This window comes from Python bivittatus, unplaced genomic scaffold (assembly GCF_059951505.1).
Source record: "Python bivittatus isolate LINGU-HERP-01145 unplaced genomic scaffold, Pbiv_v1 ctg000980_np1212, whole genome shotgun sequence".
Taxonomy (NCBI): domain Eukaryota; kingdom Metazoa; phylum Chordata; class Lepidosauria; order Squamata; family Pythonidae; genus Python; species Python bivittatus.
Genome location: NW_028277125.1, coordinates 12,012,994 through 12,040,050, shown reverse-complemented (window position 1 = coordinate 12,040,050; position 27,057 = coordinate 12,012,994). Strand labels below are relative to the sequence as shown.

General features: G+C 37.2%; 1 protein-coding gene across 2 annotated transcripts in view; it reads left to right on the top strand.

The window, feature by feature from the left end:
* The window catches only part of NAALADL2 (N-acetylated alpha-linked acidic dipeptidase like 2), a 774,686-nt gene that overhangs the window by 660,923 nt on the left and 86,706 nt on the right, over positions 1-27,057 (top strand). For both annotated transcript variants that reach the window (XM_088131936.1, XM_088131935.1), the window contains one exon: positions 22,267-22,362. In XM_088131936.1, coding sequence (XP_087988062.1) covers positions 22,267-22,362 — 96 coding nt within the window. The remainder of the gene's footprint in view (positions 1-22,266; positions 22,363-27,057) is intronic.

Below are 27,057 nucleotides of genomic sequence, written 5' to 3'. Positions count from 1 at the left end.
CTAAAGTCCAAATACATTCAGAGAATGCCAGGTTAAAAAAGATCTATGGAAGAATATTTAGGCTGAATCTAGACAAGCTAAGGCCATGGGCATCAGGGTGCCTTTGGACACATATTTGGTACTAGTAAGGATGTCATTAAAAACAACAACAACAACAAACTTATCATTAAGGGACAGAGGAAGTGGCAATATCTAGCCAAATTTGTAGAATCTCAAAAAAGCTGAGACTCAGTTAATACTTGGATGGGAGACCATTAGGAAATCTGGACCTGGTTACTTCTTCGATGGGAGACCTCCAGGGAATACAGGAGCTAGACATTAGACTAAGAAGTCTTAAAACATCTGTTTTGGGTGCATATTTAGATTCTGAGAATTTGGTTGAAATTCAATACAAAACCTTCTTTCCCCCCTATTTGTATAGATGACCAAAAAAAGCCGACTCAAGAGAACAACATAACCTATTTGTATCTGCTGCAAAGATAACTAATTTCATCACATACCATATACACACACATATATACATATACACATACACATACATACACATACACATACACTTACACATACACTTGTTATAGTGCACGTTTATCCTATAAATATACTACTTTATTTTAACCCTACCTGTTTCCTAATTCTCGGGTTAAAGAAAGGTTTACAGAGATCGATGACAAAGTTTCTCTGTCTCTCGGACAACCTGCCAGTTGATCTTTTTCTAACTAGTTTGTTTTTATCTTCTTATTTTGCATCATCTTCTGGCACCCTACCACGTCCTTTGCATTGGTTAGTCATTGTCCCTTGGCTGTCTTCATCCCACTCTGGTCTTCAGCATGCTTCCTCAGACTGTGCCCAACAACTCTGTTCAGCAGTACAAACACTTCCCAATCCAATTCATTTTTATCAGCCCAGATGGTTGTTTATTAAAATCAACAATCAATCTTCCACAGCCATTGCTGCCTATCCAGTTTAGTTGCCGTCCATTTTCCCAAGCCTTCACATCAGTTCTTCAGCCTGGAGTTTTGTCTGATGTCTTTAAGACTTTCCCTTCAATGCCAGGTCCATCCAGTAGCCCTTCTTTCTTTCTCCCATGTGAGATGCCTTCCTATGAGAATCTAAAGGAAGACATGCTTTCAGCTTCTTCAGACAGAGTGGTCCCAAATATGCGTTTGGGTTAGAGCATGGACGTCTAGAAACTTGATGAGCCAACAGGGAGACAGAAGCCTTTATTTAAATTAGCAAAGAAAAATATTTCTCCATGCCACATTAACTTGAGGCTAAAAGCAAGTTCAAAAGGTAGCGTGAAGTGGATTAAAAGCATCCTCAGGTAATAGCTAGTCAGCTAGAGGCTCCACTTTGCGACAACACCAGAAAGGCATTATTCTCTGATGTGGGCATTATTCTCAAAACTACATGCAACAGAGCCTTCGTGCATTGTTAATATGTAAGGCTGACAGATTGGTGAAGCCTTAAGCTTCAGAAATTACAGTATGATATTACACTGGAGTATTTATTTCAATACTTACTTCAGACTTTTTAGAATAAGTGCCACATCGCAAAAAGGGTGCATTTCATTTTGTCTTGATGGTGGCTTAAGTTCAAAAACTGTTTATTTTTGCTTTTACTTTCACACTTGTGGGGTTCCCCCCCCCCCCATTAGAAACCAAAACAGGAAACATCAAGAGACTAGTAAAAGGGCAGAGTATTCTTAGCTTCCACTTGTAAACCTAATCTTGTCTCTTATAAATGGATAAAATGGGAGAAATAAATGGAATATTTCCAGTAAAAAAAGAAAGATGCTTCTGCAGCCTAGTCAATTTCATTCACATACACTTGGGAGAAACAGATAGGAAAAGAAGATCTGGCTACAGTTATAAAGATCAGAGAAGTTATTTTTATAGACTTTACCCCTGTAGATATAAATGTCAGCAACTATAAAACATGCTGCTTGTTAAAGTTAAAATATAAAGGAAGGTTAAAAATACAAGTAAACAACCCAACAAAAACACTTTGTGTGTATCTGAACAATTCTTCTAGTAAATCTGGGATGACTGATATACTTTCGTTAACATTTCCCATAAGAAATGGCAGAATTTGTCATTTGGAACATGTATGTGTATATTCCTTCCCTTTATAAAGTCATGGATTGATTAAACATTAAGAATAAAATATAACGTCATCCCCATCAATTATTTTATTTTCCGGAGGAGGGGAAAAAAATGAAAATGAAGGCGGTTGGCAATGCCAACAGAAAACCCTTGGCCAATCTTGAAAGCTAAGCAGGGTCAGCTCTGATTAATATGTCAGTGGAAGACTATTTGGAAAATCCAGGGTGGTAGACTGAAGTAGGAAGTCAAACACATCCCCCAAAAGTCAATGGCAGACCACTCCTGTGTCATGCCAAGGGGACTGTGTGGAGGTGTCTATGTTACTCACTAGGAGTTGACTCAACTTATTTAAGTCTTCCCTTGTAGATAAAAAAATCATTCAGTTTTGCTTTAATAAGTCCTTCCTCAGGTAAGAGGGGGACTTAATTAAATTAATGGAAGGTCATAATTAAATTGCTGATGTGCTAATCTTCTCCCTAAAATATATTACACTAAGCCATTGTTTGTTGAATCATGGTTCATAATGGGCTTGGTTGACATAATACATTAAGCCATAAAGCCTCAGTTACGAACTAGACTAGCTGGGTTCATACTGCGTGTATACACCCCATTATGCTAGGCCTCTGATCCAGACCTCTTCTTGCCATTCATACAGACCTATTTACATATCCTCTATACTAAGGCTGTGTATTTAGTCAGCACAAAGGTCAGATGTGGGGCACATCAGAGCAATCTGGAACAGATTTTTCCCAGTCATATGCAGAGTGAATGGATTTAATCTGTCCTTTAGATCCAAGAGAGTTCCTGGAGCTGCAATCCCAGTTTGTTTATCCAGGGTTGAAACACATTTCAAATGATGGTGCTGCGATATCCACAACAGAAAGAGAATAGCAGGTTTCACAGGCTGTATTCACCCAACATGTTAAAGCCAGACATTGAATTAAATAGGCTAGGTTTGCACAATCCAGTAAGACTCAAGAGTCTAACTAAAGGTAGCACCCATCAATCTTAGTTAATCATGTTTATATGAATGCATCAGCTGAGTTTTTAACTAAATGTGTTTTGTAATCACAGGCATTCTTTATGTAATGGGGAAGGAAGCAGCAGGTTGAATTCAGTGATTGACTGCCCTTGAATCAGAGTAATCTTGGTAATCAAATCAGTCTGGATTGTACTCTTGGCAAGGGTGTAGCAAACTTAGGAAAGTACACTACATCATGCCACTGCGTTTTTGCATTAAATATGGAAGGCTCACATTTTTTTCCCAAGAGGAACTAGATAATTGAAAATGAAAAGGAAAAAAAAAGTGAATTAACTTTTGTAAAAATTTACTAGTTTTTTTTTCTTTCTGGCCATTGTGTCTCCTGCACAATTTACTATCATTTTAAGACGTGTTTTCTTATTTTATGCATCGGGCTGTTTTATTGATGGTTTTTATGGCACAGTATGCACCACAAACAATGGGAGGGGTGAGATGAAGATCTTCGAAATAATAAAACATTTCAATACCCTTAGCAATATCACTTCATAACTATATCTGTTTGATACATCTGCATTATGTTATTTGTGTTGTTGATGCAATATTCCAATTTATTCAGACTTGTTCTATTTCTCAAGATCATGGAGATCAAAGTCCACCCTGTTTTTCAAAAAGGTGTTCGTAGCTCAGAAATTGTATTATCTGCTTTGAAATTTTGCAGCAATGACAACAGGTGATTAAACTTTTGTGCTAGAGAGTCAACTTCGCTATAGGATTGACAGCTGGGAGCCACATTGGAGTAGGGCAGTGATGTCAAACTGGATAAGGCTTGGTGGAATAATTAAAATTTAAAAAAAGAGACAGAAAAATCAAGAACCCATTCCCAAACATTATATCAACCTAAACATCAGGCAAGATATTGAACATTAAACATATTTTCAACTGAATTTCTATGGCCAGGAATAACAAACTGTTGAAAAAATCCTTAAGAATTCTTAGTGTTACCCACCTTGTGAAAGCTATGCAATATTGGATCAAAGTATGTATTCCATTAGGAATATGGCTTCAAGTGACAATTGGATTGGCTTGGAAGTTTGATTCCAAATCATATTGGTTCATCAAAAGCTGATTATGCACATATGAAGAAGCATCTAAAATCATTTGAATCAATGTGGAAACACTGTGTTTGATCTGAAGATTTGAATCAATTTTCTGATATGATTCAGGGAGTCAGTTTCATTCAGATATTCAACTTAATTGTCTTTCAATCAACTCAACAAATTGAATATTCACCCAGCCATACTTTACCCTGGTAATCTTTTTCTCTAATCAGTGCTTGCTTTGACTGCTGTAATGCACTCTATATGGAGCTATCTTTGAAGACAATCTTAAAGCTGCAACAGGTACAAAATATTTCTTTTTAACATTCCATTGAATTGGAAACAATAATAAAGTGAGAAAGTAAAAAAAAAAAAGAAGAAAAGAGAAAAGAAAAGAAAAGAAAAGAAAAGAAAAAAAAAAGAAGAAAAGCATTCTTCTTCTTTTTCTTATATGAAGAACTGCAAATTCATCTTATACCTGCTGAATTTCTATTTCCTTGTAGAGAAAATAGCACAGAAGTAATTATAGCCATTTTGTTTGTGCCTTCCAGTCATTTTGGACTCCTGGTGATTGCAACATTTTTGGAAGTGGTTGGCCATTGCCTTCTTGCTAGGGCTGAGAAAGAATGACTGGCCCAAAGACACCCAGCTGGCTTCCATGCCTAAGGCAGAACTTCTAGTCCAGTGCCATTAACCACTATATCAAATTAACTCTCAATTATGTACCTGTTTTCATGTGTTTTTGAGTCTGCCAACTTCTGGTGCTTTTATTTTGCACTGCTTTGTTTCACTGTGATTTCACAAGGTCAGTCAATGCATATGATTAGCAAGGAACCCCCCAAACACACACACACACACAGACAAAAAACCAAAAAGGAAAAGGAAAACAAGTCCTTGTTGTTGTTTAGTCGTTAAGTCGTGTCCGACTCTTCGTGACCCCATGAACCATATTGCGCCAGGCCTTCCTGCCTTCACTGCCTCCCTGAGTTTCCTCAGTTTTATGCCCATTGCTTCAGTGATGCTATCTAACCATCTCATCCTCTGCCGTCCTCTTCTCCTTTTGCCTTCAATCTTTCCCAGCATCAGGGTCTTCTCCAAAGAGATCTCTCTTCGCAAAACAAGTCCTTGTAATTGGCTTATTGTTATATTCTTATAAGAATGCTATACTTGTTTGTTTGTGGGTCAATTATTTGTAACATTATCACAGCCTTTGCTAAGCTGGTGCTTTTCCCTGTATCTCTTGAATTCCTAGCCCCCAGCATTCAACCAGTGGAGAGTGGACATGCAGGTAGGAGATGTTTGGGAATTGTAGCTCTACCTATCTGGAAAGCCTCAGCGAAAGGGGATCTTATGATAATCACACTGAAAGAGTCTAACATTAAATGTCTTCCCTCATTCAGTCTAAAAGATGTGCCAACTACTGTCCACTTTTTCATAATGTAATATGATCACATTATGGCACTTTTTCATCCAGGCAGCAAAGTGCTATTTCTTGGCACGAAGCTATGCCAGTGCCTTCTGGGGAGAAATGAGGAATTTGGCAGCAGCTCCCTTTCTCTTTCTATGAAAGAGTATGCTTTCAACACTACTTAAAAATCAAACAGCCCCCCTCAAATGTTTCAGCTATGCTCATTTTCCGAATAACAGCTATCATGACAGATGTTCACAATTGCTCATCACCATTCACTGGGAGTATCAAAGTAACTTCCCTAAAAGCTCCAAGAGAGGACCAGAGAAAAGCATGGATGCCGACCTACCTGATTCTGGCTTCCATGCACTTTGGTGGGTGGTCTGAAGGAAAGTTATACAGGGAGTGATCTGTATCCAAGCCCTCTGCTCTTCACCTGTTAAGACAAACTCCTGAATAAGGCTTATAGGACCTGTTTTGTGGCCTTATCTACCACTGGGCTCACACAATACATGTTCCATAAAGCAACAAAAGGGCCCTGGATTACAAATACACTAGGTCCCCTCCCCTCCAAAAAAACACCATTCCCCAAAACAACCAAAAACCAAGATAACCACTCAGCATCTTCTGTGGATGCATCCTCTAGATCTTTAACTGATCCACCTAGTGATATTGTATGAAGACAGACCATGAGCATCACTAGAAATGAGATCAAGTTCATTTCATTTTATAGTTGTCTCTTAAACTCTTCTAATGAAGCAGTGGCAGATATGATCACATTATGCTAGTGCTTTATAATCTAGATTGGTTTTCAGTCCATTTCCAAAGCCGGATCAAAGTGATTTTTAGCGTTTAAGCCTTAAGCAGCTTTTAGCCTCCTTGCCTAAACGGTGGTCTTCTCTGTACGTATTTCCTAGACTTTAAGATCTTCATATATCTACTCCAACCTACTCTGAGATACCTCAACTAAGGTGAGATTGATATTACCAGGGATGTGTACGTTTTCAGTGTTGAACCTTGAATGGGTAAATTACCTCCCCAGAGAGGTTTGCCTAGCATGGAAATCATGGTCTTTCTCAGTGGTAGATAAGGCCATTCCCAGGCATTGGCAGGACTTTTAAATTCAACTTCAGTATATTTTAATACTTCTAAATTATTGCTTTTTCCAAGTCATTTTAGCGTTGTTTTTAGATTGATTTTATGCAAAATTGTCTCATGACAATTTCTGTGTTGTGTTTAGAGGTTTTGTGTGGTTTTTTAGTTTATTTGCTCTTGGCCATTTGGCTCAGATCAAGTGTGTGTTTGTTTGGTTGTATTTTGTTGATATTAAAGCTTTGTGGATTGGCCAGATTTATTTGGCAGTGTGGAAAAGCCTTGAATAAACAAATCAACGACCAGCAATATTTTCAGCCAATAGAGCTCCATGAGCTAATTTAGAAGTTTTCCCAGTTATACTGGAAACCCAGCTTCAGAATTCAGCATAATACTTTCTTTTTACTTTGATTTTAGTGATCTCTCCCCATGTTAAACAGAAAAAACTGATTAACAAGCATAATTTATAATAGTAGCAATACATTCAGTAGTTCTTATATTATATATTCTTACCATTATTATTCTATGGGCTATCTTGTTACAGGACCTCAATACATTATTCAGTCTCTTACTGTTTAATAAATGGAAAGGTTAGACAGGGAAATAATTAGCCAAAGGTTATTAAAACAGTGGATTAAAAAATAGGAATTAGTGTTCTGCTTGTACATATCCATCAGTTCTTTTTCTGGAATATAATGGACCTATGAAGAATACTACTTTATGAGATATACCATGAATGCACCAGCAAATATATTGTGTATGAAAGGGTTTGCTCAATTTTTCTAAAAGATGAAGCTAATTCTATGGGAAAGGATTAAATAATTGATATTATGGCACAAAGGAGCCAGAAGTACATTTTGACGCATGCCATAAATAAATCAAAGACAGTCCTTCCCCACGCCCCCCAATCTGGAGGCCAAATTTAATTGATTCATATGTCAATTAATTACTGCCAAGAGACCTTAGGGCAGCAGAAAATTGTGCCCAAATTAAAAAGAGAAGGAGAGAATTTGTTTTAAGACTGGAAATTGGATGCTCAATCGAAGTCTAATCAGAAGCAACCCACTGTTGGGAGAGAGGAACATCAATGACTTTTTCATTTCACAAAACATTTCATTAAATGAACACTTGAATGAATCAGAGGTGGAGGAGAGACATTCTTAAGGGAAGATGAACAAAAGGATGTGGAGCTGGGAAGGTGGGAAAGGAGAGGCTGTAGTATGCAGTACCGGTATGATACTTAGTGCTATGGCAGTATGAAGAAAGTGACAATCCTAGCAACCTTGATGAATGATGATCTCATCGGAACCCAGGCAGCTGTGTCATCTCATGTGCATTCTTGTATTCTCTGTGTCTGCTTTATAGTTTAATATGCTGATTCTCTTTTAAACCTTTGCAGTTTTTCAAGTAGGGCTTTATTAGTAGGTTAATTAAAAGTGGAAACTACAATCTTAGAAATGAATGCATACATATTCTGAGGCCCTTGATGCTTAGATGCTGCTCTCTGTTTCAGGAGAGAGTCACAGGCTCCATAGATCAACTTTTCCTGAATCTTTCCACGACTGCAGCTCCTATCAGATAAGTTCTGGGGAAGGGAGGAAAGTGATTGTAACCAAGAGGAGTGGAAAGCTCATTAGCAGTTTGCACTTGGCTCATAATGCTTGGGGATAGCAAACACTTAATTTGATCATTACCAGCCACTTCACTCCTGAGTTTCAAAGTTTGATGTCATCACTACACAATAAAATCAATGTAGCTTCATTAGTTTGATTGGCTTGAGCTAGCTTGTGTTACAATGGATAAAATCTTGTGGGAGATGGAAAGAAAAAAGCAAGTATGCAGTGCACAATATAATATTTGAGGAAAACATTTTGTAACAGCAGTAGCACTTGAATGAGAACTGAAGAGGAAAAGAGGCCAATCAATAAGCCTGCTTTCTTCTCTACCCCCCCACCCCCACCCACCCCCAGTTCCCCAAAGAACAGAATGACAGAGTGGATAGATGATTCATTTGCAGTAAAAACAGAGCAAAAGAATGCATAGAAGGCCTATCTAGGTTGAGCATCTGCTGACCAGAACACTTTCAGGTATTATATTTCCAATAAAAATAGGTTGCTCTTATAATCTATTAAGTAAATCAATAAGGATGCTTATCCCTCCCTTTTCAAATATTACTTAATTCGTTTCCTTATTAGTTTCTTTTGCTGCCACAAGTTGATGCTCTTGCTAAGTAGCAAGACAGGTCTTTAGCAGGATTGTGGTTTTATGCTGTTCTTTGGCATAAGGGTCTGGTTTTTGCTAGGGCTTATGCTAGCCACGGACTGAAATAGTGATGGTGATCTTAGCGATACTGATATTTGCTTTCTAGGGCAGTTCGCGATGACTTTTTGTTGGCTGGCAAAGAACCTGCTTGAAAAACAATGGAAGTTATTTTTGTATAATGTCAGAGAAATATATATTTTTTCTTCTCTTTTTTTGCATTGGTGAATAAACAATCATTTTAGGGCATACATCCTTCTTTCTCTGGAATACTATTTTATTTTATTAGTGCCCTTCCTTGGTACAGAAGTAAAGTGGATATAAATCCCAGAGAAATAAACAATGACAAACTTAGACAAGAACACAAAAGATAAGGACATTTCAGTGACTACAAAGGTAAGAATAGTTAAAGCTGTGGCCTTTCTAGTGGGATTATATGCCTGTGAAAGTTGCATACTGAAGAGAATGACATCTTTGAATTATAGATCTGAAGATGCTTACTAAGAGGATCATGGAACGCAAGAAGAATCCATCAGTGAGTCCTGGAATAAAGAGAGGCTGTCTGTTCTCTTGAAATAATGTTCAGCAAAAAGAAGATAATGTATTTTGGACATGCAATCAGAAACATTCACAGCAAAATGATGAAATATGTGTTATGATGTCACAGTGCAAGTAGAAAAGGGGCAGAGATATCACTGTGATATTGTGATGCACATACCATATTTTCCCTCATTGCCCCCCTCCCTGCCAGTGCCTGGACAAATAATCTGATGGAATAGAAGAAATTATTCTATTTGGCAAGGTTGGGGGAAGAAGAAAGAGAAGACAATGGACAGGATCCAAAAAATTACTGGAATATCCTTGGAGAGGCTATGGATAATTGCTGGAGACGGCTCTAGTTCAAGCTTGATATTCTTAAACTACATCACATTTTTGTAGTTTTGCTTGTATGACATTGTGGATGCATCATGAACTTTTGTTTTCATTCATATGCACTGAAAATTTGCCTTCAGGCAAATTGTCTTCTGAGTGAGACCTGATGGCTGGTCTTCTGATCAGATACAATGTGATGTAGTGACAAAGGTATTAGAGCGGGAATGGAAAGATCTAGCTCTCTGGATAACTTTGGCAAAATCATTACCTTTCAACTTCACCTACTTCACAGAGTTGTTGCTGTGAAGATAAGATAAAAGGGAACCCCCATGTGTCATACCTTAAAATGCTGAAAGAAAGGCAGGATAAAAATGTTAACAGTCAATAATTATCATTATTGCCTAAATTTAGGGTGTGTATTTTTCAGCCAAGATCATCTTTTGAAACAGGTTACAATAATGAAAATATAGTGATGAATTAGTGTACTATACATGCAGTTTTAAAGCTTTATTGTGTAAAGATTTATTTTATGGCCTTGTGGGATTTGTTAATAGAGTTCAGAGGGAAGAGACAGCAGGAGTTGCAGGTGGACTCAGCAAAGATGTTAAATCCATCAAATGAAGTTCACCAGGTGATTTACAGAGTTGGTCCCCCAAAACACATGCATCAAAAGGTTTCAGGCTATTTCAAAAGGGCTCAACAGACACAGTGGGTTTAACACATTACAGCTGCTAATGGATAAGGTCCTGGTACAATTACAAATGGATAATATGTTTATTATTATTACCATTATTATTATTTAAACCTGTAGGCCACCTGACTCTCAATGATTCTGCATCTATATAACTACCCTGTCTTCTCCTCCCTTCCAGGAGCACTCTAACCCACACATGGGAATTTAGAGCAGAAACATGGATTGCATTAGCTGCAGCCAACAGTGCTCAAGGGAATCCATTGATGGTCCTAAAACAATCTTGATCAGGAAGATCTGCAATGCAGTTATTTATTTATTATTAAATTTATATGCCACCCATCTCCCCCACAGGGTGACTCTGGGCGGCTTACAATTAAAAGCCAAGACAATAAAAACAATAAAAACATAAATATCCACCAATTAAAATCACAAGTAACAATTCTATAAAAGCCAGTATACAGTTCGAGATGATGAGAGGGCCGGTATCAATCACCCCACCAGGCAGTTCCAGCAATGCAAGCTCCCATTAGGACCCCAGGCAATCTGGCATAGCCATGTTTTTACACCTTTTCAGAAGGCCAGGAGTGGGGGCAGCCTGCACCTCAGATGGCAAGCTGTTCCACTGGGTGGGGACCATGGCAGAAAAGGCCCTCTTCCTAGACCCCACCAGCTGAAATTCCTTGACTGGTGGGGTCCGCAACATGCCCCTTCTGCCAGACCAAATGGGGCAGGCAGATATAACGGGAGAAAGATGGCTCCTCAGATAACCTGGTCCTGTGCCATGAAGGACTTTAAAAGTGATAACTAACACCTTAAACTGGACCTGGAAGCAAACCAGCAAACAATGCAGCTCGCATAATAGAAGTGTTAAATTTACCACCCTAGGGGCATTCAAGACTGTCCATGCTGCTACATTTTGCACCAGCTGTAGCTTCTGAATACTTCAGGGGTAGCCCCATGTAGAGTGCATTTCAGTAATTCAAATGGGAGGTGACCAGGGCATGAGTGACCACGCAGAGGACCTCCTGATCCAGGAGGGGGCATAAATGATGCACAACACACATTTGTCCAAAGGCCCTCTTAGCCACGACTGCCACCTGCTCTTCGAACAGGAGTCATGAGTCTAGGAGAACCCCAAGATTATACACTGGGTCTGTCTGGGATAGTGCAACCCCACCTAGAACCAGAGACAATAAGCTCCTAGATCTTGAGGCTCCCCATATCCACAGCCAGTCCATCTTACCAGGGTTCAGTTGAAGCCTGTTGTCCCCCATCCAGGCTCCTACAGCCTCCAGGCAGTGCAAAAGGGAAGCCACAGCATCACCTTGGTAGCTTTTAACATATCTGGCAAAAGAAAACATTGATAACCACAAATAAATGCATAAATAAATAATATTTAAATTTAAAGGAAGGTTGATATTGAAATTTTATCCCTGCACTATTCCAGTATCAAGTTCTCTATTCATCTGATGCTCTCTCCAACCTACTGTGTTATTCTGCTGCTCTCTTCCCTCAAGAAACTATTCTCCCACCACCAGCACTACTGCCTGCTTTGATGATGGATTGTTCAGGCAATCATGGCTTCATGGAACTTCTGTGTTAAATGTGTTTCATACTTGCAGTATTTCAATTTCCTAATAGTAAGGTTTCAATGCATGGACAGGTAGAAAAAAGAGACACAGCAGACCTGAAGCAGCAATTCTTTAAGTACCATGGAAGATATCACCGAGAAAAGAAAACAAATAAGATACTTCTTTATTTTAGGCAGGCAGAAAAGGATTGTGGGCAGTCCTCACTTACTGACTGCCTTGTTTAATGACTGAAGTTACGATGGTGTTAAAAAAAAAAGCTTTGCGACCAATCCTCGTTTAGCATCCCAAGTTCAGTTAGTGTTAATCCTGGATAATAATTTAGTATCTTGGATAATAGTTTAGTGTGTTCTGCAGGACCAGCCTGTTAGGTTAGTTTCTGGTTCAATGTATTTTGCAAATCCAGAAAATTGGTTAATTCAGAAACCCAATTAATCATGGTATGTGAACATGACTCAAAAGTTGAAGCATTTCTGGGAGGAAAAAAATAGTAGGAAGAAAGTGGTTGCTGTTAGTTTTTTAAAAGGCACTTTATAGGTAAACAAATGGAAGTGTGAAGGTTTCAGCAAAATATTGTACATATAGCAGCGTACAGCAGCATAAAACCCATTTGTCTTTAGCTGGATACATAGTGTTATCACTCTTCTGACACAAGTTTTGCAATGGACAAAATCTATGACCATTCAGTGAAGATGATGATGTCACAACATGTATTAACTCACCTTATCTTCCTGCCTTCCCAATTATTTTCTGTTTTTGTATTATTATTTATTAATATCCTTGATCATTGTCTTCTTTTTCTCTTCTGTGACTGTTTAAAAAGCAATTATATCTATGGTCCCAGCATCCCCTCTCATTTCTGGTTGCTTGGCACTGGTCTTCATGATGATTTTCTCTGTTGGTGAGTCCAGATAGCTGCCATCACCACCCCAGTCTTGGCTGAAGAATGTGGGAGGAAGGAAGGAGAGAGTGGAGAATTGATTCTTTGCTTGCCATAAACATGACACCTGAAGAAAGAGGGTTAACATGTTAGGGTTAGCATGTTTCCAAGTACAGATGTAGTGTTGTTCCAAAATAGTGGTATTCTGTGAACAGAGCTAACCTGTGTCCAAAAGGCTTTTATACACCTTGGCAAAACATGTGCACTACATTAGAACAAGCTTTGACAGATGGCTGAACCCCCCACACTAGCTGTCTGTTAATAGTCATATCCTGCCCAGTCATATCCCACATTAATGACAGCAACTGATGGATATTTTTGCCACTGGCTGGTGACATTTGATGGGAGAGCAAATGAAGTCAGGAAAATCCACCAGCTGATTGCTTTAATTTCTCTTGCATTAACACTGTAAGGACAGCATTGTTCCCTTGATTTCCCAGCTTCCCTGCAATTCACTTCAGAAGTGAAGTGGAATAAGGGTTAGTGTGAGAAATTGCAGGGAAGCTGGGAAAGGAATGAAAGGGAGAGTAGAAATAAGCAATCATGAGAGAGGAGGCTGGTCTGTTGGCCCCCAATCTCATGAACAACTTAACCCAGGTGCCAAAAAACTTGGGAGGTAGCATTTCAAAGCATTCAGATGGAATCTGCCTTAATGAACACATTATAAATGGAGGTGGAAAATTCCTCTTACAGTTTCCAAGATTCTGATTTTATTCCAGACTAGCATTAAAGATACCTTAGTGAAATGTATATAATTCTTGCTTCTTTGACTTACCCTGCTTTAACCTCAGGAATTTTACCATTCCATCATTCCATCAGGAGGGCAGACCAAACCACGCTGGTCTACGTTTGTGCCATTTTAGTGCAGGCATGAGGAAGGGCCCAAAATGATGTGAATCTTGATTTTAGAGAATATTTCATGCTCACATATTAAACTCAGTGTATACATCACTGGCTTTTTTGTGCCCACTGAGCAGAAATTTTCTTTGAAGAAAAATATTAGCATTACAGGATCACTCAGGTTAAAAGGAGCTCCTAGCAAAGTTTGTCTTCCTTTTCTACAACATTTTTGTATCAGCTTATTAATCTTAGCCTAACTTGCTATCCTTTTCTTGGCCCTCCTCATGCTGAAGCTGTTCCTTATCAACAAGGCAAAGTGGGTGGCTCTGCTTCCAGGGCTGTGACATCTGTCAATGAATTCTTTGGACTTGCTCCTATCTATCTTGCAGCCCTTCACTGTTTCACTTCAGCTGTTAGGTGACAGAAGTTTATTTTCAGGCATTTGGCTTGAAGGGAGAGAAGCATTGATCAATGTCAGCTGATCAAGAGATGTCAGTCTAGGAACCAGGAGTAGGAAAGGAAACCCTTGACTTATCAACTAGATTAAATAGTCAGCATGTGTTGGGCAAGTTTCCAGTCTGCTATTAACTAACTCTTGAAATGTTTTTAAAAGGGTCCCTGAAAGTTGGCAAATAATCTGTAGAAAAGTTTAATAAAAAGACTGTACAAATTGAACTGTGCCACCACAAGACACTTCACGCCTACTTTCTGCAAGCAAAACCCTTTCCTTGATTACTCAACATCCAATGTTCTGTGCTTATGAAAATATTCAAGACTTGCAAAAGCAAAATTATGCATTAAGACTGAAGAGGCCCTCATTAACTAAATGGTGCAGACAGAACTGCTTTGGAACGGGGGAAACTGAAGATTAATTTCATTCTCTGCCTGTCCAAAATCCCAAGTAGAGGAATCTGGGGAATGCTACATCCATTTGTTTGAATATTTCCACTGTAATAGCTCTGCAATTGTTTATATTGCCTGGATGAATAATATGACCTCTTGGTATCATTATCTCTAGAAATGGTTGCTTGGGATTAAATTATAACAAATCTTGAAGGAAGGGTTCAAGTAGTATGCAGTTGTTCAGTGAGTTGTTTCAACCATTGTACTATTTTTCTGAACATGTTTTTTCATTTGGGTTCAAGACATTGTAGATGCTTGATGGACATAGCTTTTGTGGAATGCCTGGTATAATTAGGAGGATGTAATTTAATATATAGAGTTTGCTGCACATTCAGCCCATTAAAGATCTAAGATGCAAGGTGAAACAATTGGGCTATCCACAAATAGCAACATATCTATTTTAACCTTGATTAAATAAACCAACAGGACTGAAATGACAATGCTTTTGTTTATAGGTAAGAGATGGAATATGGGAAGAAGAGATCATTTGTTGTAATTTAAGAGGAGGCAAAAAGTTACTAAAACTGTTTATACTTGTGATGAAGGTTGGAAGTCACTTCTTTATATATTTCTTTTCTTCTTCCTTACTATATTCCTACTTTTCTTTTTTTCTTTCCATTCTTTAGGTCTTTCCTATTTTTTTTCTTTTCCCTTTGCACCTTTTACTCTTTCTATTTTTCTATTTTTCTTTAAGCTTGTATTAGTTTTTATTATTATAATTATCTTGAATAAAATTACTTCAAAACAAAAGAAAACAATTGGGTATCCACACAACCCGTAATATAAGTTGTACACGAATATTTTGCAAATAGATTAATGTAGACATAATAGTGATATCAAAAAATCTGACTATTATATAGACTGCCCTATAGGCATACTACATATATAAAACTTTCAGGGTCTGTATGTATGCCTTATTAGTATTATGGTTGGTCGCACAATCAGCCAGATGTTTAGATGATCTGGCATTTTTATCCACCTATCGAGTCCTTCCCAAGGACCTGGGATGGGCAGATGTTGTTGTTTGATGGTGTTAAAGGTATTGTCGCAGGATATAAGCTGTTCCAAGTAAAATTGCCTTGACCATTTGAAAAATCAGTTTCAAACACATATTACCATTTTACTGTATTGGACAGATTTAGATGAGAGGTAGGATTCTATTTTTTCCATATGAATACTTAAGAAATTTCAGTTGTTATATTCTTTGATCACTAAAGAAGTCCAATGCACAACTAAAATATAATTATTACATATGACTGTATTTTGTTTTAGACATGAATTACACTGCTTGTTTAATACATTTATTGAGCCAATAAAACAATAGATAGACCTGTAAAGTATCGGTTATATTTACATATTCATTCTTATTTATTTCCTACCTGTACTTAACTTATTCCTTAGTATATCTTGCCTATCTTAACTGATGGTGTAAAAGGGTTCTGATGGAATCTGAATTTGGAATAATTTCCCTTTTGATAACTGAAAGCACTTTCTGTTGGCTGAGTCTAAGAAATGTTGGCAGACAGCAGTATCAACTAAAGAGCCATAGAAAAAAGGAGAGCAGCTGAGGCAAGGAAGGACACAAGGTCATAACTTAAAGCTCCGTCACGCTGGAGAGAGGGCCACAGTATACAATACTAATACCAGACCGAGAATAGTGTTAAGTAAGTTCAAACACACTGAGTTCAATTGAAATTCAGATCACCATTATCATTGTCATCCCTATCATCCTTGTCTAGGAAAGAGTTGGGTAGGTTCAACCAGCAGAGTGTCAGCTCACTTGGATCTTAGCCAGAAGAATCTGGAGTGAAGGACCAGTTGGGGTTGGGGGGTTGGGAAAGACTTACTATGCATCATGGTGTCACAACACAAGCTTTGCCTTTTTTGCACATGTGTTGCAGTGTTGCATACATGCATGTAAAGGGTAAAGCTTGAGCCTGTCACACATTAATATCCCCATTCCAACATTCTGACTTTTTCTTTTTGCTTTTCATATTATATATATTTTTTAATTTGGGTTGTTACCTATCCAAAGTCCATTAGGATTGGGGCAGGATATAAATATTGGAAACATTGGAAGTATTGGAAACAAATTAGTGATTAGGTCTTTGAAAAGCAAGTTCAAGTTCTATATGGGTTCTTACCTATTCAGTGCTGACAATTTGTCTGCATTTGTGACTCACCCCGCAATATTTTATCTCTGATTTTTCTCATAAATGAATCAATTCAGCCTACCAAGTCTTGACAAACATTTGAAATAAAGATGAATAGTTACAATGACTTATCTCTCAGACATGCAGTATTATTCTAATAATGAATTATATTAGTATTCTTTTCCCTGAAATATTACTTACACACATACCACATGCACAAAGGACTTGCAGAGGAAGAATAATAGTAAGGGATATATAACCTCATTAATTCTTCTGATAATGATTAATTAGGAAGCTTTCAAATATATTATGTTTCTTCATGTTTCCAAGGAACGTTGGAGTTTTCAGAATGTGAGTCTACCTAGTTCTTTACCTTTTTTAAATAGATAGCAGTTGTAGGTTTTGCACTGGTTTTCACACCTTTATAAATCTGTATGACACCTAATGTGTGCATCTGTTTTGCTCAGAACAAATGCAGTGCAGAGCCCTTTCATAAACGTGGTTCATCACTTTGTTATTCTGATCATTCCCTCCAGCTGTGAATTCAGATGAGGTCTCTGAGACATAACAGGAGGATTTTGGCATATCTAAGAGAACCCCAGAAAGGACAGGTTGCTGCAAGCTGGTCATAACAATCTTATAAGTAGTGTGGATTTTCACCAAAGAAAAAATCTAGGCAGAACAAACATGAGTTATAAGGGAAGTTTAGCTAATGTTTGATCTCCCCATCTTCCCTGAAACATGGAGGGCAGCAGAAATGTTCTATTTGCTTTGCTTAATGCACAAAGAGGCCATGTGGGCTATTCCTAGGGTGGTACTATTATTATTATTATTATTATTATTATTATTATTATTATTATTATTATTTTGTAAAGTTCCCATCTTCTTTTTTCAAAAACCCTTTGGAAATGCTGGGGTGTATGCAGGAAGTATTCTTTTGTTTCCAATTTTTCTAGAGTTTACTAGAATTACCATGTACTCCAATGGGATAAGGAGGTGGCCCAAAGGTGTCTCTATGGAGATGGTTGCAGCACTTAGTTGGGCAAGGAAGAGGTTGAAGGAGTGATCACCCTGGAAATATAGCACCCAAGAGACAACACACATTCAGCTTCTGGATGACAGTCACAAGTTATTCCTCATCCTGGACTTAGCAGATAAGTGAATTTCTTCAGCACCAACAAGAGAGACTGAATGTCCCCAGTATGTAAATATGAACATGGGATATTTACCACTTACTGAAAAACAAAAATAGATTTTTTGTTAGAGAGAAGTGGTTGAGTTACTTGAGAATCTTGAAGAATGTGCTTTTTATAAAACATTTAACTTAGTTACTGAATTAACCCATTTTCTGGGTTTTCAGAATCTGTCAAACATAAAGAGTCTGTGTTGTTAGAACATCATAGACCACACAGAAAACTAGCCAAGGTTAACACAAAGCCTGTTTAGCATGTTTCACAAATGCATCTATTAGGTCTTTACCTGAAGTGGTTAATGTGTTCAGTGGGCATAGTCCTTATGTATCATGAATTAGGCATGGTGAGGATGGTAAACTTACTCCCTTCCACTGAGAAACAATTATGTCCTCTTTTATTGCCTCTTCACCTACATATTCCCATCCCTATATTCCATTTCTTGGCCACACAACAGATTTTCAGAGCTTTATCTGAAAGTATTAATTGTATACATGGAGAGCAAGTGGCTTAATCTCACTATTGCACACTATCAGTTCACAACTTTGCTATACCAGGACATTCAGAGGCAAAGGCTGAGAACTGTGTTCAGATGCATCAAAAATCCTAGAACTTTGAATGATTGACTCTGATGAGATAAGCAACCTTTTTTTAGAAAGCCCAGTGGTGTGAATCATAGAGAAGAGCAAACAGAAAACATCAAGAAAGTGCTCAGAAATTGACTCAGTTTTGAGAACATAAGTCAAATAATTGACTACTGATGTTAAACTAGCCAATTTGGTGGGCAGTAGCCTGCATTATGCATGACACTTGGGGAGGATGAAAGCCAACAGAGACCTTTGCTAAATGTATATTTCTCTTGAAATGTCACAATTGTCTAAACATGTTTAGTCAAGCTAGGCTCTTTATAAGGAAGAGATAGATGCCTCAAGATTTTTGCTTTTCTGTCTCTTTCAGCTAGCAAAATATAAAGCAATCAAAGCCCCAGGGTACAGTCCAAGTTCTCAGAAGCAAGCAGGAACATTGTGAGGTGCCAGGCATGACAAATCAATCCTGTTAAATTTTCAGGCAGCATTAATATTACTTTTAAAGCCCAAAGCTTTCATTTCTGCACTTCACAGCAAAGTAAAGAGCTTTCTGGCAAGTAAAGATTGAATTAATCATCATTTTGACATTAATCATCCCCTAAATTCAGGTCTCAAGTAAATGTGAATATAAGGAGTTTAGCATCTGACAGCTGACTTTTGTCAGGAGACTTTTAGAAATGTGTTCCACAAATACAGGTGCTTATTACATAGGGACAAACTACTTTGGGAAGAACAATAAGCAGCAGCCCAGTAGAATATAGTAACATTCCCCAACCATACTATAATCCAGCTCAATAGCTCCTTCTTCTCCTCCTTCTCCTTCTCCTTCTCCTGATCACAGTAAGTAATGAAAATTTGTGATTTTCACATTGTACAGAGGGATGTTAAAGTGGGGAATTCTGTTCAATATAAACAAAATATAAACCAATATTCATCAAGAGGGAATGGGGTTTGGGCATTAGGGCAATAAAAAGTATTGATCTGTTACATAGCAGCAATAAAAAGGTCAGATTCCACACTGAGATCATTAGGAAATGAACTAAAGATAAAACTGCTAATATAATAAAACTGTATACCCCATCTGCATAAATCCAGAAGGTTGTGTTCAGATCCAGTCACTGTTTTTTTAAAAATTTATTTATTTTAATATATTGTTGAGCTAAAAAAGCTGCAGAAGGTGGTCACTAGAATATTGTTTCCTTATGAGGAAGTTAGTTTAATACCTCATTTTTTTTTGTTAGAATGCGAAAAACATACATGCAGTTATCCATAATGTGGAAAAGGGGGACAGAAAATGTAAGCAAACTCAAAAGGAATTTCAATCTAATTCTTAATATTGAGCATTTCAACAGGATCATATAAACAAGAATGCTTGATAGCTAAAATATATATTATGGCTGGGAAAAGTCTTAATCTTAAAGTTTACTGGTGAGTAAAATCAAGGAGATGAGTGCAAATGTAAAATTTTAATGAGAGAAAACAATGAAACCTCTCTTAAGCTAGCTTTCCAAGATCTTTGTATGCATTAATATATGTATTATGTTGGCTTTATAGATGGATATTAAGGCATTTGGCTGAACTGATCTGCATTAATTCTATTTAGTGCTCCTGGTATGACTGCTAAAAACCAACCACCATATATATTGATGGTGATGTTCTTCCTTCTGGCTGAATCTGCTATTTAGTTCTTTTTGCAAAACTTTTGTCAGTTATGATGTATTGGTTATGTGACCTTGTAGTCTGTGCAGCTCTTTACAGAGCTTCATAAGCTTTCTTTTGTTTTGTTTTTAAGAAAAGGTTCCTTTGTGATAAGTCTTAGCCAGTCACCAAATTGAAATCACTGGATATAAATATAAACTCAGTAACTTCATCTGAGTTTTGCCCCAAAGGAGCAAATGATGGCCATAAACTTTTAAGGATTGTTATAAATATCTTGCAAGTAGAAATCTCCCCTTTCTGCTTCTAAGTGACTGCAAACCAGTTTGGAGCATGGTTCATGATCAGAGGCATTGGCAGGATTGAAGGCTTTTGATGCACGTACAAAAGGATGGAACTTACATTGCAATGACATCACTGCTTTCGCCATTTGCTCCCCTTGCCCCCCACTGCAGACACTTCTGTTCGTCTAGCTGATGCAGAAGCACCACTTACAATCCAGGTTTCCTGTTTTGCCCATTGTGTTTATCCTCATGGGTATATTTAAGTCTACTCACATGTATAAAAACTATATTGAATAACAACAACAACAGCAACAATAATGTCAATTGCAAAAGGCAACTTTACTTGGAACAGCTTATATCTTGTGACACAACCTTTAACACCATCAAACAACAGCATCTGCCTATCTCAGGTCCTTGGGAAGGGCGCAATAGGTGGATAAAAATGCCAAATCTGGTCTAAACATCTGGCTGACTGTGTGACCATCCATAATTATTATTAATAATAATTTATTAATCTTGCATGCCACCTGACTCTCAATGACTCTGGGTGGCTCACAACAATCCAAAAGAAATTACAATAAAATCAATAAAACATAAAAAATAAAGATAAAAGATGGCCAGTGTGTTGAATTGAGAGGTCTTACTCTCCCTTGCCAAGGTCTGGGTGAATAGCCAGGTGTTCATGGCTCTTCTAAACAACAGCAGAGTAGGGGCCATCTGAATCTTGGGGGGAGCCTTGTTCCAGAGGGCAGGCACTGCTACAGAGAAGGCCCACCATACAATCCTGAGGAGCACAAATTGTATAATGTGATCACGTAAGATGAACTGAGTATCTGTAGTAATCCTGTGCCCTGGAATACATTACCTCTCCGAGATATGTTTCACCCATTCCTCTTATATTTTACAAAGCTCTTAAGACCATCTTATTCTATCATGCTTTTGACCTTGATTAATTGTTCATGACCCCTGTGCTGTTGCATTACTAATTGTACTTTTTAGTATATTGTGGTTAGCTTTATTTCTTTTTCACTGTAAATCACTCAGCGTGTCGGTTGACTGAAACAACAAATATTGTACGTAACTATATAAATAAAGCGTCAATAATCACAATGCTTAATTGAAAAGCTCAGTGCTAAATACTAACCTGCTTATGTGTGCGTGTGTGTGTGTATGTATGTGTGTGTGTGTGTGTGTGCGCATGTACATATATATATATATATATATATATATATAAAGTGGACCACAAATACCTTTCTATGTTTTGTAGCTCTGTTCAGACATATATAATCTCAAATTTTAGGATGATTAGTACACGCTGTTCTCTCCATTAGGTAAAAGAATAAGTAAATGGATTCAGCAAGTGACATGCGCACTTGAAAATGGTTGCCATTACAACAATGTTTTGTTTATTTGTTTTAAAAAGGAAAACTGTGATTCATTGTTTCTGAACCCGTGTGTTGAAATGAGTACACTAGATCACTGAAATGAAGTCTAATCATCAGCACAATCTTTAAAAGAATTTGAAATCCTTTAAACCTTAGACAAAAGTCAATAAAGCTTCTGAAGAATGAAATCAATATGAAGTCTTAAGGGTTTCTCTCTCTCTCTGTTACACAGACAGAAAGCTTTCTTTCCGAAGCTGTTTTCCCTGGATATTCAACGCTCTCCACAAAGCTGGATTCTTCCTTTAGCCTGCATGAATCCATCACTAAGGTAAAGGCAGTTAAGACATCTCATCCCACAGTGATATAATCGTTCCTTTCATGTGAACCAATCACGAATGAATAATCCACTGTTTTCAGAGGTGCTTGAAAGTATTTATTGATGAGCATTTATTGACAGTTTGATTGATGATTTAAATGCATCAATAGTAGTATTCTGTATATGGGTCTTTCAGAACGAAGTTCTAAACTCATGGGAGTCACTCCCAAGAAGGTAAATATAGGATTCAAGGCAAGTGTTGTGCTTCAGGTTTCACAATAAGGAGCTTCCAAATTTAGGTATAAATGTACTTGTTCATTGAGAGAGTGATTGTGAGGGTAGCTCCTCCAAGCTTCTAATCCACCAGATCAATACCTATCTCCTCAGTTTAAAAGCAGAATGTTCCCAAGATACTGTATGTCATGTGGTTGGGAAAATATTCCACCCAGCACTTTCTTGTCCAGATGAAAAAACATTTGTCTTTTGCACTAGGAGAGATCTCAGGTAGAACAGAAAGTATGTATATGCTAAAGTGGAGAAAAATGAAAAGCTAAGATTGTCTTCCTTCAGCCCCAGATTTAAGCTTGGAAATTCCAGAAAACCAAAACAGCAAGTACAGGAAAAATTCAATTTTATATGCAATTAAAATTAGATGAAGTTTATACATTAGTTATATATAGGGAATGAAGAATTAGGATATCCAGTCTTGGGAAATCATTGGATCTAAATTTTAAGAAATATAAAATATGCTTCTCATGACATAAAAATGGATAATAGGTTTTTGTGTTTTACTGGGACCTCTCAAAGAATGTTTTCTTTTTTTAAAAAAAGGTAGGATATCAGTTTTTTTGTCTTAAGGTTTCTTTAACTCCTGTGATTTAGTCTTGTCCGGCCATAGCTCCATTTTGGTTTCAAGTTATAGCATATGTTAATGCAGTTTTGGAAAGAACTTAATAATGAACAATGCCATTACAGGGTTACGTTATATTCCCAAGATATGAAAATTCCCAATTTTATTGGCTTTATCAAACCTCTGGCTCAGCAAAGAGGATAATCCTAATAAATGAAAAGAAATACATCATCCTGACATTAAAGAATGGATTTAAAATATGTATTTGTTATTCTTTCTGAAAAATCTTTATATTCCAAAAATGAGAAAATGCAGCAATATGTTTTTGTATAGTCTAGATTTGATTATAACTTTAAGGATAGAATTAATCCCTTATTCATACCAAATTGATATGACATGAATTGTTTATGTAATCTTATATCTAAAAATAATATGTATTTTTTTATCCTTTTTAATGTTTAGTTTATTTTAATCGCTATAGTGTAGGTAGGATTTTTTATATTGTATAGTCCCTGTATATTTTGCATTGTATTTTGCACTGTATTTTTTATAAATCACTAAAAAAAAATGGGAAAAAAATGTTTTAAAAGTACAAGAAAAAATGAATCAAAAAGAAACTTCTAATTCAAGCAATTCTTATTTGGGTAGACAAAGGTAAATGTCTAGTTAACATTGCGCTATAGGTATTCTTTATCTTCAGTATGCTAGTTAAGCTTTTTTTATTGTCTCTGATATTTATTTTATCTATGCAAGCTCTGTTATTTTATGTTGGATGCCTTTTTGGATCTTTGTGCAGCAGAATCTCCTATATTACCAGCAGATCCATTCCATCTTGTGATCTGTCCCAAAGGTATATTCTCCTTTGTAGCATTCTAGGGAAATTCTTTTAAGACATTGTTTGTGATTTGAGCAGGATTATGTAGTTATTTCCTCCAACCTTCATTGTTTAACTATTTAAAATTTTTTAAAAAGGACTTTTTACATTCTCTTTCTCTTATTTTTTAAAATATTTATTGGTTGTGAGATTTCTTTCTGTTCGAAGGATGGAGTTTGGTTTTTCCTAGTCACGTGCCTCTTGCTATAGGCCTAGGAAATAGTGCCATAGAATTTATTTCATGTTTATCTTCTTTTTACGTTGATTTACCAGCAAGGCAAAGGGACTGTGGGAACCCATTATGTCTTCTACTTCGGCGTTAGAAGGAGGATGTCAGATAAAAGCATCCTCTTGGAAGATGGGTGGCAGTAGTAACTACAAAGCAGTTACTTAAAAGTAGGAAGGTGGGCAAGGCTGAGAAAAGGCAGAGGTCTTTTGAGAAAGGAGGTTTGAGACCTCCAACTTTTCACCCTACAGGCTCACCTGGGCTGCTACAGTGGTATTAAAAGGTATTTAGATGCATGATAAAACAGAAAAGCTTATTAAGTTTGTTTTGTTTATGCTAAATAGAAAGAAACCTAAAAACCTGATGTTGGGATGGAAGTCATGAGCGAGGAGGATCCTGGAATGGAGATTCAAGGTTACAGGGAAGGGAAGAGACATTCCAAGCATCTCCTCAGCCCCCAGCCAGAGCGTGTGAAACTAAAGAGAAGGAGACTAGCCCCTCCCTAAGGGATTCAGGATTATAGCTGTTGTCATTGGGGGCTTACAGTTAGTCTGGCGAGATTCTGTCTTGTAGGTGTAAGCTAAATAAAGTAACTGAGCTGTTCCTGGACTGTCTTGTTGTGGTTCTTGGGCTGAACCTGACAGATGTGCAGTTCAGCACATTGTGGCTGTTCTTTATTGTTCCTTCCAATGGATGGCAATGTATTTAGCAAGGTTTTAAGCTGTATAGCAGTAGAACTGATGTTCAAACATTCCTTTGTCCTGGTGGAGGATGCTATACTTGCTAAAGTGTCTTTAAGTCTTCTTTTTGGTTCTTGTAATCTCTCCTGCTCATGCTAAGGCCAGCTAGCTGCCAGATACATATACAACTCCATTAAACCTGAAGAATTTAGATCATTCTTATGATGTTTCATTTTCAGCAGAGCAGTAAAGCTGGCAGATACTCTGAACTGCTTTCCCTCAGACCTTCAAAATTCTTTCATTACATCTGAGAATTCAAGATTATTCAATAATAATATATTTTAAAAATCCCTTCAATTTAACGTGGGATTAGCATTCCAATTTCCACTCAGGCTTCAAAAATCCAGAAAATTGATAGATAAGAACAAGATCTTATTCTCTGGTCATATTAGCTGAAGTTTTGTTCAGTCTCATGTGCTACTAAGGAGTTATTAGTCAAGGGCCCTGCACCCAGTTTGCTCTGGTCTTTCAGGTCAACCTTGGGTGAGAAAATGTCCAGGCAGACATTCAAGAGGTACAATTACCCAGGCACTTGTTAGACATCAGCCTAATTAAATTAAATTGAAGGGAGCAGGTGATCTGGATTACTTAGACTGAGTTGTTAGCCCTGACTCAAAAATATCATGGATAGAAAAAGGGATTTTAAAAGCTCGGAGGGAATAATTATTGGGGAAAATAAGGTATGTGTGTGAGAAGAAGAAGTACAGAGTAAGATAGAAAGCTCTTCATCAACAACGCGAGCACTACCATGTCAGCTGTTGGGGACTAGAAGAGTGTTTTGTATTTGGGTTACAGAGAATGGATGGCTGTTTTAGATTCAAAAGACTGCTTCAAAAAAACTTGCTGTTAAGTATTTTAAGATTTCATTTACTTTAAACTTGTTTTTAACCTGTTCTTTAGTCCAAAATGCTCATTCAGTTGCTTATAAGGTAAGGCTACCAGATCTCAAAGTTCAAGACAGAGGATAGATTTGCATATTAATTTGCATAACATTTTTAGTCACTTGGCCCTAATAACTTCATCTTATATTTGAATTTTATCATTTCTTGCTTTCAGTCATGTATAATATTGTTTTTGTTCCTTGTCTGCATAGCTGTTTTAGCAACAGGTCTTTATTCTACTTTCATAGCAGCTAAGTGGCCACCTGAAGTTGGGTGAGGAGCTCAAGACAGGAGACAAAGAACAGGGTTAAACAAAAACAGAGCAATGAGTAATGTTAAGTTGCTCTAATTTCTAATACTGGTGATGTGCTAAAGCACTATCCAAATGCGAAGGAAGGAAGGAAGGAAGGAAGGAAGGAAGGAAGGAAGGAAGGAAGGAAGGAAGGAAGGAAGGAAGGAAGGAAGGTGTTTTTCTGTTTCTTCCTGCATTTCTTGTGCCCATGAATTTTTCTCATTACAGCACATCTTTTTCAGTAGAATTGGATTGTTCACTGAATACACACAGAAATCTCGCAAGGCTTTTCTCTAAAATTATATTGTACTACCAGGATCCCTTTCAGTGAATTACATGAGCCTTGTAATGAAATATTCAGTCCTTAGGTTCCAGCAAAAAAAATTAGTCAATTGCCCATTTATTAATTTACTTATTCACTTATAGGATTGTGTGGTCATCTTCTATCAATTATAACTTATCATTTTTAACGAGTCCAGCACATCAATAGAATAATCAACCAGGAGATTTATTCTATGGATGTTTGCATGGAATAAGTGATGAACAAATCGTTTATGTTGGTCTAGTTAGAGATGATCAATTATAATTGATGACTCTTAATTAAATGTATAGTAGATATTCTTATCCACTCACAAGAAAAATCAAGATGAAAGTCCTCATCTGTCTATATTGGCAGATCAATATAACAAATCCAAACAACAGGATCATATTTTGAAGTATGGAAATAAGAGAAATGCAGTTTCCACAGGGATCACCCAGTGAAGTGAAGTTTCAAAAAGACATACAATCAGCCCATTTCTTGGCATGAAATTCAACTTTCCCTTTCTGCTTGTGTATCTTGGCC